The 12666-nt window shown below is 44.3% G+C and overlaps 1 protein-coding gene across 3 annotated transcripts; it reads left to right on the top strand.

Moving 5' to 3' along the window:
- The first annotated feature begins 1311 nt into the window (after positions 1 to 1311).
- Positions 1312 to 12411, top strand: LOC133847102 (neuropathy target esterase sws). 3 transcript variants are annotated; one of them, XM_062281898.1, is made up of 11 exons: positions 1312 to 2520; positions 4205 to 4939; positions 5010 to 5896; positions 6497 to 7065; positions 7139 to 7557; positions 7640 to 7915; positions 7980 to 8166; positions 10379 to 10495; positions 10709 to 10920; positions 11112 to 11456; positions 11516 to 12411. In XM_062281898.1, the coding sequence occupies exons 1-11, from the start codon at positions 2419 to 2421 to the stop codon at positions 12014 to 12016; spliced, it is 4350 nt and encodes a 1449-aa protein (XP_062137882.1). In that variant the 5' UTR covers positions 1312 to 2418; the 3' UTR covers positions 12017 to 12411. The 3 variants fall into 3 exon arrangements, with proteins under 3 accessions (XP_062137882.1, XP_062137881.1, XP_062137883.1); XM_062281897.1 differs by lacking the exon at positions 10379 to 10495 and adding an exon at positions 9200 to 9316; XM_062281899.1 differs by lacking the exons at positions 1312 to 2520; positions 10379 to 10495 and adding exons at positions 3965 to 3985; positions 9200 to 9316.
- Positions 12412 to 12666: the final 255 nt, after the last annotated feature.

Genomic DNA, 12666 nt, shown 5'->3' with positions numbered 1-12666 from the left:
AACAGCAAATGTTAAGCAACAGCATCAATGCAAGCTGTAATGCAGACACAACTTTAGTTTGCAGGCAACATAACGGGGGTAGAATTTATACGCATTTAAAACTAAAATAAATCATTCAAATAATCGGAATATATGACAAAAGGCAATTTATTACACTAGCTATATATTTTATATACACTACGTTCATATTCATTTTACTCCACGCGTACCTGTTACATATGCAACTCAACTCAAAATGGCACTGTTCCCAAACTAACATAGCTGTATCACTGTCAATTAACAGTTTACTGCGTAGACCAATGGTATAGCAAGCTGACAACGGCACTGTTCTCTTAACATATTATGATGTTGAATGCTGTGAATTAACAGGGTATGGCAAGTTGGCGAAAGTGCTGTTAGGAGTTTGGATTTGAAAATGTAACGGTAAATGGACAAAGGAAATGCGCATAACATGAATGAACTTGACGAATTGCCGCTATTGCCGTCGCCACGCAGTTTGATTTTAAGCTATCTCCCACCCTCCCCCAAAATGTTGCAGCTGCAGCTGCAGAGACTGCAGTTAACTGCATGCTTGGTAAGCTGCATCAAGTGGCGCTATGCTCTGTTAATTTTTTGAATGCGATGCGCATGCATCTTCTTCTTCGTCTTCATCTTCTTTATCTGGCTGGTGTGTGGCGTTAGCGTTAATGCTTTTGCATTACAATTTGGTTTTAGTTTTTGGTTTTTTTCGGACTCTGCAACGTAATGAGAGTGTGTAAAAAATGATCTGTGGTCCAAACGTCGTCTGCCGCTGGCCAAATACCGATTTCACCGCCGCTTCTTGTACCGCATCCTTAAATAAACAATCCATTAATCCATTAATATTTATAAAACAAAAACACCGCATATACTAATGTTCGTATGTATGTATATATGTATGTATGTGTGTTTATTTGTTTGTACACTAATTGTTAATCAGCAGATTGAGCAGATTGTCTGTCTGCTTTTATTTGAACGTTTCATGCCTTATGATTTTCTGCAATTTTAAACAAGTCAATTATGAGCCGCAAATTAATGTTAGCACGCGGCGCCGCCAAAAAACAGTTTTCAAATTAAAAACAACAAAAACAAGAGAAGAGAAGAGAGAAATACAAAAACAGCTGCGCGCCTGCATATTGATGACAATTGGCAGAGTTGTCAACTCGCAGTCAATTGTCGCTATTAAAGCGAGTTGGCAGCACGTGTCGCGTGTGGTTGTTGAGCTGGTGTTGGTGGTGGAACAGCTGATTGGCACAGCAGGCAGTCTGGCAGTCAAGTTGACAGCTTGGTCACAGAACCAGAAACAGAACAAAACCAAAACCAGAAAGAAACAACGCGAATCCAAAATCCGAAACGAAATAAATATAAAATGCTCTCACTTCTCAAATTTTGAAATTGATATAGATTTCGTAGTGATCGAAATTCAAATTGTGTGTGTGTTTTTGTGGGCATATCGTTTAAATTACGCCAAAGTGTATTGAACGAGAGTTAAATTCCCATTATCATCTCATCTCTTCTCTCAATAGTAGTAGTGTATGAAGAAGAAGTGCCAAACAAATCACATCTTCAATTTTCTTTTTTTTTTTTTTTTGGGATAACCAGCCCAACCGGATAAAGGGTGGGGGGTTGGCCAAACAAACACTTAAATTAACTGAAAAGAAACAACGATAAACTGCGTGTGAGAAGATGGCGCGTGCATTATTATATTTACAATAAGAAATTTGCAGCAAAAAAGCCTAATCACAATAATTGCACAAAATACAAAACGCTCAAAAACTGTCTGCAGAGCGACACAGAGAACGAATAGAAACAATAGCGAGTGTGCGAGAGAGGAGAAGGAGGGAAAGAGTAGAAGCAGAGAGCCGCAGCTAACCAATTCTTGATTCTAAAGCATTAAACAAAGCCAAAAACGCAGTGCAAGAGCAACGAGTGCAACAACAATAACAAATGAGAATCAACAGCAACAACAACAACAAGAAAGGTTCTCAAACGTCTCCGCTCTCTTTCTCGCCGCCGCCACCACCGCTGTCGTCGTAGTTGTCGTCGTCTGTGATTTCAAAACGCGGGGGTGTTTGGCGGAGGGGAGCAGCGCGTGCTCAACAACAAAAAGAAAACAGAACAAAAAAAAACTGCCATCGAACAGATTTCCGCATTTTGAAAATATCAAACGGGGAGCAACAAAATCGAGCAACAAATAAAACAGAACACGTTTCAACTGTGGCCCGGCCAGTGGATAGTGGATAACGGATAACGGATAGTTGGATAGCCGGATAGCGGATAGCCGAACAGCAGTGTTCAAGGACAAGAAGAGAAAGAAGCAGTAGGAGAAGGAGGCGTGTGTGTTGGAGCAGGAGGGTGTATGTAAAAACAAACACACTCGCACACATACACACAAACACAATGGATGTGCTGGAACTGCTTCGTGCGAGCGCCAACAGCGGTTACAACACATTATTCTCAGATGCTTGGTGTCAATATGTTTCCAAGCAAATCGCTAGCACGGTAAGTGTCACAAACACACACACATACGGACACGCGACACTCACGCATAAGTGCAATACGTGTGTACATGGCAACAAAACAAAACACACACACACTATCACGTATACACTGATTGTGTTTTTCTTTGTTTGGGGGGCTCGTCGTGACTCATAAAACAAAAAAAAAAAACAAAAAAATAAGAAGGAAACAACGTCGACTGCAGGGCAAATTAAGTTTAGCTTAATATGACAGGACTGGCTGTTAACAGCTGGTTTGTGTCGCGGCGAAGCGATAAGCACAAGAGAGATCAATAGTGGTTGTTGTTTTTGCTGCTGTTCTCGCAGTCGCTCTCGCGTCATTCATCTTGACTGTTCTCTCTGCTTCTGCCATCACATGCGCAAGCATGTGGTTAATCTGCATGTTAGCGTATATGTATGTGTTTGTGTGCTTAGCATTTTTGTTGCTTTGCTCGCGCTTCTTCCGTCAACATTTGTGTTTTGATTTGCAGAAAACTTAACTTACATAAACACACGCACACCTACAAATACTATACATCTGTACGTATGTATGCATGTGTGTGTGTGTGTGTATGTTAGGCTGCGTCTTATCTTAACGCTTGACCCCGCAAGCGCATCAAGAGCGCTTAGGCGATAACTGATTAAAATGATTACCCACAATGGCATTGAGTTAGTTTAAGTGGAGTGATAGCTGGGAAGGGATAAGTGGGAAGGGGGGTACATAAACACGTGCAAAATACCATTTTGTATTGTCCACTCTGCGCTTATGCTCTCTCAAATCAGTTTACCATAATTCAATTAACCCCTTGGGGCCAAATCAATTGAGCGCCTTGTGACTTGTTGCCAAGCGTTGATCCAACAACAAGACAACACGAAAAAAAAAATAGATCGCAGGTGCGTGTGCTACTTACACACTCACACACTCACATGCTTGGAAACTTAAGTTATGCGGAAAATTATTTTTATCATGTCAGCGTGACAACAACAAATCCCAATTGTAATCATCCAAGCCACGACAACAACAACAACAATTTCATTTCGATTGAAATTAGACGATTCGGGCCAATCGCAAAACTGATGGGGGGGTTTCTAGTGTTAACCGGTCCAATTAGAATTGAGTTTATTTTTCCAATTAGTTTTTACAGTTCGTTTGCTTTGTTTTGCTGTTTAGTGTTGTTTTGATTCATAATTGAGGTAGCTGAAACCTGTTACAGAAATAAACCATAACCGAATCACAACAACAATAGCAATAAATAGCGACAACAAAAGCAACAAAAATGCAGCAAGTGTCGCTGCAGCGACGGCCAATGTCAAAGGCAAAGCCAAACGCAAATGCAAAGACAAATACAAATACAAATACATACGGAAGAGCAGGCTGCGCAACAACAACTAATAATAACAAGTGTTGACAATCCCACATATAGAACTAGAGAAAAGCGTGTGAGAGTGAGAACGCAAACAAGATGCGAGTGAGTGCATTGTGCACGCATAAACAACAAACACAGACATACTCACACACACACGTACGAACAGACATGAATGCAAAGAGAGCAGACAAACTTGACATGAATGTAAAGAGAGCAGTGACAGTGATAGCTGCATTTCCTGCACTGTGCATACTCGCTCATGCAAATTGCGTTTTCTGATCATCTCTTTTTTTTTCTGGTCTATTGTCTATTGCATTGTAGATGTATTGGTACGGTGCACTGCTTGTGATTGGCGTGCTCTTTCTTGCCTGGTTCCTCTACTTCAAACGTCTGGCTCGTCTGCGTTTGCGCGATGAGATCGCGCGTTCCCTGAGTGCCGTTACATCCGCCTCGGGCGGCGATCATCGGGGCCTGCGCTTTCGCAAGCGCGACAAAATGCTCTTCTATGGCCGGCGCATGCTGCGCAAAATGAAGAACGTGAGCGGACAAATGTACAGCAGCGGCAAAGGCTATAAGCGACGTGCCGTTATGCGTTTCGCCCGTCGCATCCTTCAGCTGCAACGTGAGAATCGTCCGCTCGAAATGAAGACCGTCGAACCGCCAGCCGAATATCTGGAGGAGACGATCGAGGGCAGCGAACGCGTGCCGCCCGATGCCCTCTATATGCTGCAGAGCATCCGCATCTTCGGCCACTTTGAGAAACCGATTTTCCTCAAGCTGTGCAAGCACACACAGCTGCTTCAACTGATGGCCGGCGATTATCTGTTCAAGATCACCGATCCCGATGACAGTGTGTACATCGTGCAGTCGGGTCTGATCAATGTCTACATCTGCAACGCCGACGGCAGCACGCTCTCGCTGAAGACGGTGCGCAAGGGAGAGTCGGTGACGTCGCTGCTCAGCTTCATCGATGTGCTGTCCGGGAACTCGAGTTACTACAAGACGGTCACGGCGAAGGCCATCGAGAAATCCGTAGTCATACGGCTGCCCATGCAGGTGAGTCGTCAGGTTTAACTCGAGCTCTATCTAAGTTCCTCCCATAAAAAATCCCTTTCTTCTTTTGCAGGCCTTTGAGGAGGTCTTTGAGGAGAATCCCGATGTTATGATACGTGTGATACAAGTGATAATGATACGTCTACAGCGTGTGCTCTTCACCGCGCTGCGCAACTACCTCGGCCTCAATGCGGAGCTCGTTCAGAATCACATGCGCAGCAAGGTCAGTGTTGTGCCTGGTTCAGTTCCCGGCACCGTTTTGTCGCAAGCATCGCAGGTCTCACGACCGCTGCCCGTGCGCCAGACGCCGTCGCCATTGTCGCGGCATTCACGGGAGGAGCACACACTGTCCGATCCGGATCCCAATCCCAACGCTTTAAACTTAGCCGAAGTGCATGGCGATGCGCCCTACATTGATCTGTACCATCATCATCAGCAGCAGCAGCAGCAGCAGCAACAACAGCAGCAATCGAGCTCCGCTTCCGTCAATCAAAATCAAAATGCCGCACGTCGCGGCTCCACAACTTATGCGCCCAGCGTGGAATCGCCAAGTGGAAATCTAAATTCGACCGTCACATCAATTGATCAGCGGCTGGTGCAATCGTCGGCCGTGGAGAGTTTGCGACGTGAGCTGGGACTTGGCGAGGAGGATGCGCATATTATTGAACCGTTTGTCGAGGTCCGCGAACTCGAACCGAATGTCACACTCATCACCGAGGGCAATGCCGACGATGTTTGCGTGTGGTTCGTCATGACCGGCACCCTGGCGGTCTATCAGAGCAATGCGGATGCCACCCGTGCCCTCAAGCAGGATAACACCAACGATATGCTCATTCACTTTGTCCATCCGGGAGAAATTGTCGGTGGTCTGGCGATGTTGACGGGCGAGGCGAGCGCTTATACCATCAAGGCGCGCAATCACAGTCGGATCGCTTTCATACGACGTGCCGCCATCTATCAGTGAGTAGTTGTACAATCAAACAGTCCAATTATTGGCTTAGATCCCTTATGGAGTTGAAAACAAGGTTGCTCCTTTTAATTTAGGTTTTTTCCCTAGAGCTATTGCTTGCTTCAATTCGCCTTTTCTTGAGTCAAAGCATGTCTAAATCAGGGACAAGAAGAGTTCGGAACTTTTAATTTAATATGGAAGTACATAGTTTGCCGGTCCGATTTTACGTCCCCTTTATTTAAGGATATTTCCGGTATAAGTCCTTAAAGCTGTATGACTCAACTGTCCCTTTTGCCCTTCATGTCAACATGATTTAGCTACCTTTTATTAGATATGTTATTTCCAATTCATAGTTCTAAAGAAATCGCATGGGAATTTCATTTTATACATATATTCACACCGAGTTCCTTAAAAACCTAATCATAATCTGTTAAGAATTGTACAAGAGCTTTTGTAAAACTCTTTTTATCTACACGTGTCTAGGCACTTGAGAGTCGACCGTCTTAACTAATCGCAATCGTTATTCCTTGTATTAGCTGTTGGCTTATCAAGGCACTGTATTTATTGTCATCTATTCCCAATGATTAACCCATCGTTTCCCCCAAAAACAGAATCATGCGACAACGTCCTCGCATTGTGCTCGATCTGGGCAATGGTGTGGTGCGTCGCCTGTCGCCGCTGGTGCGTCAATGTGACTATGCCTTGGACTGGATATTTCTGGAGTCGGGACGTGCCGTGTATCGACAGGACGAGAGCAGCGATAGCACGTATATTGTGCTTAGTGGACGTATGCGTTCGGTGATCACACATCCGGGTGGTAAAAAGGAGATTGTCGGCGAGTATGGCAAAGGTGATCTGGTGGGCATTGTTGAGATGATCACTGAAACCTCACGCACCACCACCGTGATGGCGGTGCGTGACTCAGAGTTGGCCAAGCTGCCCGAGGGTCTATTCAATGCGATCAAATTACGCTACCCGATTGTGGTCACACGTCTCATCAGTTTCCTCAGTCATCGTTTTCTCGGCTCGATGCAAACGCGCGGCGGCAATTCATCCGGTGCGCCGGTCGAAGCGAATCCCGTAACGCACAAATACTCGACAGTGGCCCTCGTTCCGATCACTGACGATGTTCCGCTGACGCCATTCACCTACGAGCTCTATCACTCGCTCTGTGCCATAGGTAAGAAAACAATTTATTCTAATACTTACTATTATCAACTTGCAACTTACTGTTTTACTACTTCCACGTTCAGGTCCCGTGCTGCGTCTTACCTCGGAGGTGGTGCGCAAACAGCTGGGCGTCAATATCTTTGAGACGGCCAACGAGTATCGCCTGACATCGTGGCTGGCCCAGCAAGAGGATCGCAACATCATAACGCTATATCAGTGTGACAGCTCGTTGAGTCCCTGGACACAGCGTTGTATGCGACAAGCGGATGTTGTGCTCATCGTCGGACTGGGCGAGCGTTCCCACTTGGTGGGCAAATTCGAGCGGGAGATCGACAAGCTGGCGATGCGCACACAGAAGGAGCTTGTGCTCCTCTATCCGGAGACGACGAATGCCAAGCCGGCGAACACGCTCAGCTGGCTGAATGCTCGACCCTGGGTAACGAAGCATCATCATGTGCTCTGCGTGAAGCGCATCTTTACGCGCAAAAGCCAATACCGCATTGTGAGTAGGACATTGATCAAGAGGAACTACTTGGAATACTCACTCTTCTTTCGTTCTCTCTCCTTCTCCTCCTTCTCCTCAGAATGATCTCTACAGTCGTGTGCTGCTCTCTGAGCCGAATATGCATTCCGATTTCTCGCGTCTCGCCCGCTGGCTGACTGGCAACTCGATTGGCCTGGTGCTCGGTGGCGGGGGAGCGCGAGGTGCCGCCCACATTGGCATGCTGAAGGCGATACAGGAGGCGGGCATACCGATTGATATGGTCGGTGGCGTGAGCATTGGGGCGCTCATGGGCGCCCTCTGGTGTTCAGAGCGCAACATCACAACCGTTACGCAAAAGGCGCGCGAGTGGTCAAAAGTGAGAAAATTCTTGAAAACATAACGAAAAGAATCTATGTATATTGATTTCTGTTTGTGTGTAGAAAATGACAAAATGGTTCCTGCAACTATTGGACCTCACCTATCCCATTACATCGATGTTTTCGGGCCGTGAGTTCAACAAGACGATACACGACACTTTCGGGGACGTAAGCATCGAGGATTTGTGGATACCCTACTTTACTTTAACCACAGATATTACGGCCAGTTGCCATCGCATTCACACCAACGGTGAGTGCCGAACGTGCTGCGCGCCTGCGTTGCCTGCTTCTGCTTTTGTCTCATTTACTCTCATTTAGCTGCTCGTTTTTAGCAAACATTTCATTTGTACGTACGCTTTAGTTTAGTTTCTCCCTTATGCTGTCTCTCTCCCTCTTGTATCTCTCTGTTAATGTGCAATGTTTAATTTTTGTGTTTATTTGGGATTTCGAATTGATCATTATTATGAGTTTTGGCTTGGTGTTTGAAATTCGTATTATATTCGTAGCTTGTACGACAAAAAAAAAGAGAAACCCACGCACACACGTACTTTTACATCACACACACACACGCACACGCACACACAACACAACACACGCACAACAGTCACTCGTAACGCGTAATGTGTAAGCGCACTTAAGAGAAACACGCATCTCATCGAAGAGCGCGCGCGCACACACGATTCGATATCTCTCTCTCTTTAAGGCGCCTCCTCTTCATTGTTGTTTGCTGTTGTTGTTGTTGTTGCTACTATACAGATAATGCTAGTTGTCATTCATTCTATGCAATGCAATCGTGACGCCTTCGCAATTTTTGTACATGGGAAGCTGTCAGCGTTTCGTTTCGGTTTGTTTTTGTTTTTTTGTGTGTGTCTTTTTCTTATCTCATTTTGTTGTCCTTCGATGTTGTTTGTCTTCTGTCCAAATTACTTTTCGTACTTTACATACATACATACTACGTAGTACGTACATATAAGCTAAATCGTCTAATGCGTCTCCTTGTGCGTGCGTATTCTTAGCTAGCAACTAAACGTGCTGCCAAAAAAATAAATGAAGCAACATCAATTTAAACATTATCAATGCGTAATTAATGATAAATCCCATTGGTCTTTCGCTCGCTCTCACACTGCTCAAAAACTCAAAGCTCTCTCTTCTCTCTCTCTCTCTCTTATTTCTCTTTCCACATTACACACACACACTAAAACGCTACACAAATTCAAACACACACACACACACACACACACACGAAACAAATGCTCGCTCACTTGCCAACTAAACTGTCGCAGGATCTCTGTGGCGCTATGTGCGCTCCTCAATGTCACTCAGCGGCTATATGCCACCGCTATGCGATCCACAAGATGGACATCTTCTGCTGGATGGCGGCTATGTAAATAATTTGCCAGGTAAATAGCAAATAACAAACTACCAAACAAAAACCAAAAATTCGAAATAAGCAAATGCGAGATTTAGTACATATTAAGAACAAAAAAAAAAAATATCACTCGATAATCTCTAAACTTTCAATATCAATTTTCAATTTAGAGCTGTTGTTGGTGGCACAGAGAGCGCGAAGAGTGTTGGATATGTTTTCAAATGACTGTTGATTGTTTGGTATGCCCTGCTCCCTCCCCCCCTCTCCGTTGTACCTTTTCCATCGTTCCCCACCCACACATACACACACACACACACACACACATACACGTACAAAAGCAATATAAAATTTCGTTAATGTGCGCCGCCATTTTGGATCTTGCTCTCAATCGGCCATTTTGAATTGAAGTTGCTCATGCACGCAAAACACAAACACACACACATACACTTACACAATATGTATGTATGTACATTCAGACAAAGACTGAGACAGAGTAACAAGTTTTAGTTAGTTTTGCTGTTTTGAAAATGAACTTGTGTAATCGTTAACTTTTATTACACTGTGCAATTTAGTTACATGTGTATATTGTACACATATTGTACATACATATTCCTATTCCTATCATTTATACATACACATACATACAATATACTATATTGGTATTCTTCTATATTCATACTATATATTATACTACATATATACTATTTAGTTGCTCTTGAATCTTGAGTTGTGTGTAATTCTATTACTTTTTTTTTGTATTTTGTATGTGATTTACTGTATACTTACTATATATAATTTGTGTAATTGAGCGCATCATATGTAGACTAGAGTAAATTGAGCATAAATCGTTAAATCAAATTGCACACCAGCACAGACACACCCACACACACACACACAGTCACACAAACAATGGCAATAAAACTGTGTATTCTTTCTCTCTTCTCTCTCCTTCTCTGAAAACACACATACACAAACTACACATACAATGCAAAATGTGTGCGTTTGACTTTTTTCACCTCTCCCACACACTCACACATACACACACCCACTTACAAAATCTGCGTATTGTCCTATTTGCGTGTGTGGTCGTCAGGTCATCTGTGGCGTTATTGTCGCGCTAGCATGTCGATTGCCGGCGTCTTTCCACCCTTCTGCGATTATCGGGACGGGCATTTGCTGCTCGATGGATGCTACACGAACAATGTGCCAGGTAACAATTAACAGTCAACAGAGTAAAAAAAAAAGAAAAACAGTATATCCAACACTCTTCTGTCCTCCTTCCACCCACTTAACTCTCTCTGTCTTTCTCAAAACTGATTTATCGATATACCAATTGCTAATTGCCTATCATTTACACACACACATATACCACACAAAAATACGCCCACACATCGATAACGATACCGATAACGATCACACGTAGCTGATGTGATGCATAATCTGGGCGCTGCGCACATTATCGCCATCGATGTGGGCTCCCAGGACGATACGGATCTGACCAATTATGGCGACGATCTCAGTGGCTGGTGGCTGCTCTATAAGAAATGGAATCCCTTCACATCGCCAGTCAAAGTGCCCGACCTGCCCGACATACAGTCGCGTCTCGCATACGTCTCCTGCGTGCGTCAACTCGAGGTGAGTATAGAAAACTATCGATGGTACTATCGATAGTAGCACTCACATTCGATAGCCAAAAAGAAAACAAGAATACAAGGCAACATACAGGGGAACAATCGATGACACTATCTATGGCTCACTATCGATAGTTCTCCTACGATTAAAAGAGTTGTTTTCCCTATTCAAATATTCAATTGTATTTTCTGCAGGAGGTAAAGAACTCGGATTATTGCGAGTACATACGGCCGCCCATCGACAAGTACAAGACTTTAGCCTTTGGCAGCTTCGATGAGATTCGCGATGTGGGCTATGTGTTTGGCAAGAACTACTTCGATGGCATGGCCAAGGCGGGTCGCTTGGGACGCTTCAATCAGTGGTTCAACAAGGAGCCACCGAAGCGTGGCAATCATGCCTCGCTCAACGAGTACACGTTCATTGATCTGGCGCAGATTGTGTGCAAATTGCCAGAGACGTATGTACAACAGCCGCTGGACATATTCAGCGAGGATGAGGACTTTGATGGCTACATCTCGGAGCCAACCACACTGAACACGGTGAGCTGGCATGAAGTAAACGCGAGATTTAACTAAATTTGCTTTATTTTCCTTGACAGGATCGTCGTCGGATTCAAGTGCCGCGTGCGGGCAATTCACTATCGTTCTCAGAGACTGAAATGGACTCGGATGTGGAGATCGATCTGGAGTTGGAACGGAAGGTGGACAAGGCCACACAATCGACGCCGCCAACGCCGACGAAACAAAATGCACTGACGCCCTCAACTAGCCATGGCAATCTTTCACCCGTGCCCTTGAACGCCCTTGTTCCGGGACTGAAGCCACTCGATCTGGTGGATCAAGTGGATAAGCCGACAACGGTGGAATCGTCCTTGGATCAGGATAGCACGATGACGCTGCAACCCGCCGCCATCATGAGTGAGGCCACAACGCAAACAGCGCCACCTTCGAGCGAAGATGAGGAGGCAACAACGGATATCAAGGAAGAGGGCAAAAGCAACGACAAGAACAAGATTGAGAAGGACAACGAGCAGTTAGAGAAGAAGGATGGAAACAAACAGGATAAGAAAGACAAAAATGCGGAGTTGAATGACAAATAACGATACCAAAAACTAGTTATAAACTAAAGACGCTATAAAAGTCTGTCTGATATATTTTGCTTAGTTACGGAGCAAGGAGCCACCGAACTGAAGAAGGAATGCAGGGAAATGCAAAGGAAAGAAGCAATACAAAGGAAGCAAGGATGGAAGAAAGGATCGTCACCCGCCCAAAAATATGAAAATCTCCGAAATTATGTAAACATGACGACAACAAACAACAAAACAAAGAAAACAACAAAAAAACAAACAAGAAAAGAAAAGGAAAAAAGAATTCGTTATCGCTTAGCTTTAAGTGTACATCATTAATAATAATACTAATTAGGCTTAGCTTTAGCTAATCTCCCTCCCTCACCTCCCCTCACCTCAAATTCCTTTAATCCCCCGTCATAAAGAAATTAGAGCAAAGCAGCCACAGACCATGTACATATGACTATATATTTTTACCTGATCCAATCTACTTTATATATATACATATATATGCAAGTTTTGCCATGCACTAAATCTGGTACCGCCCTCCCTCCATTTCACTCCATACATATGTAGAACGACAACGATGATAGAAGAAAAGAAAAGACCTCTCTACCTACATAGCTACTGTGTATGGTATATGATGGAGCGTAGCCCCAACTGAAAAACCAGAACACACGAAC

The sequence above is a fragment of the Drosophila sulfurigaster genome, chromosome X, assembly GCF_023558435.1.
Source record: "Drosophila sulfurigaster albostrigata strain 15112-1811.04 chromosome X, ASM2355843v2, whole genome shotgun sequence".
Taxonomy (NCBI): domain Eukaryota; kingdom Metazoa; phylum Arthropoda; class Insecta; order Diptera; family Drosophilidae; genus Drosophila; species Drosophila sulfurigaster.
Note: the sequence above shows the minus strand (reverse complement) of the source record. Positions and strands in the feature narration are given on the sequence as shown.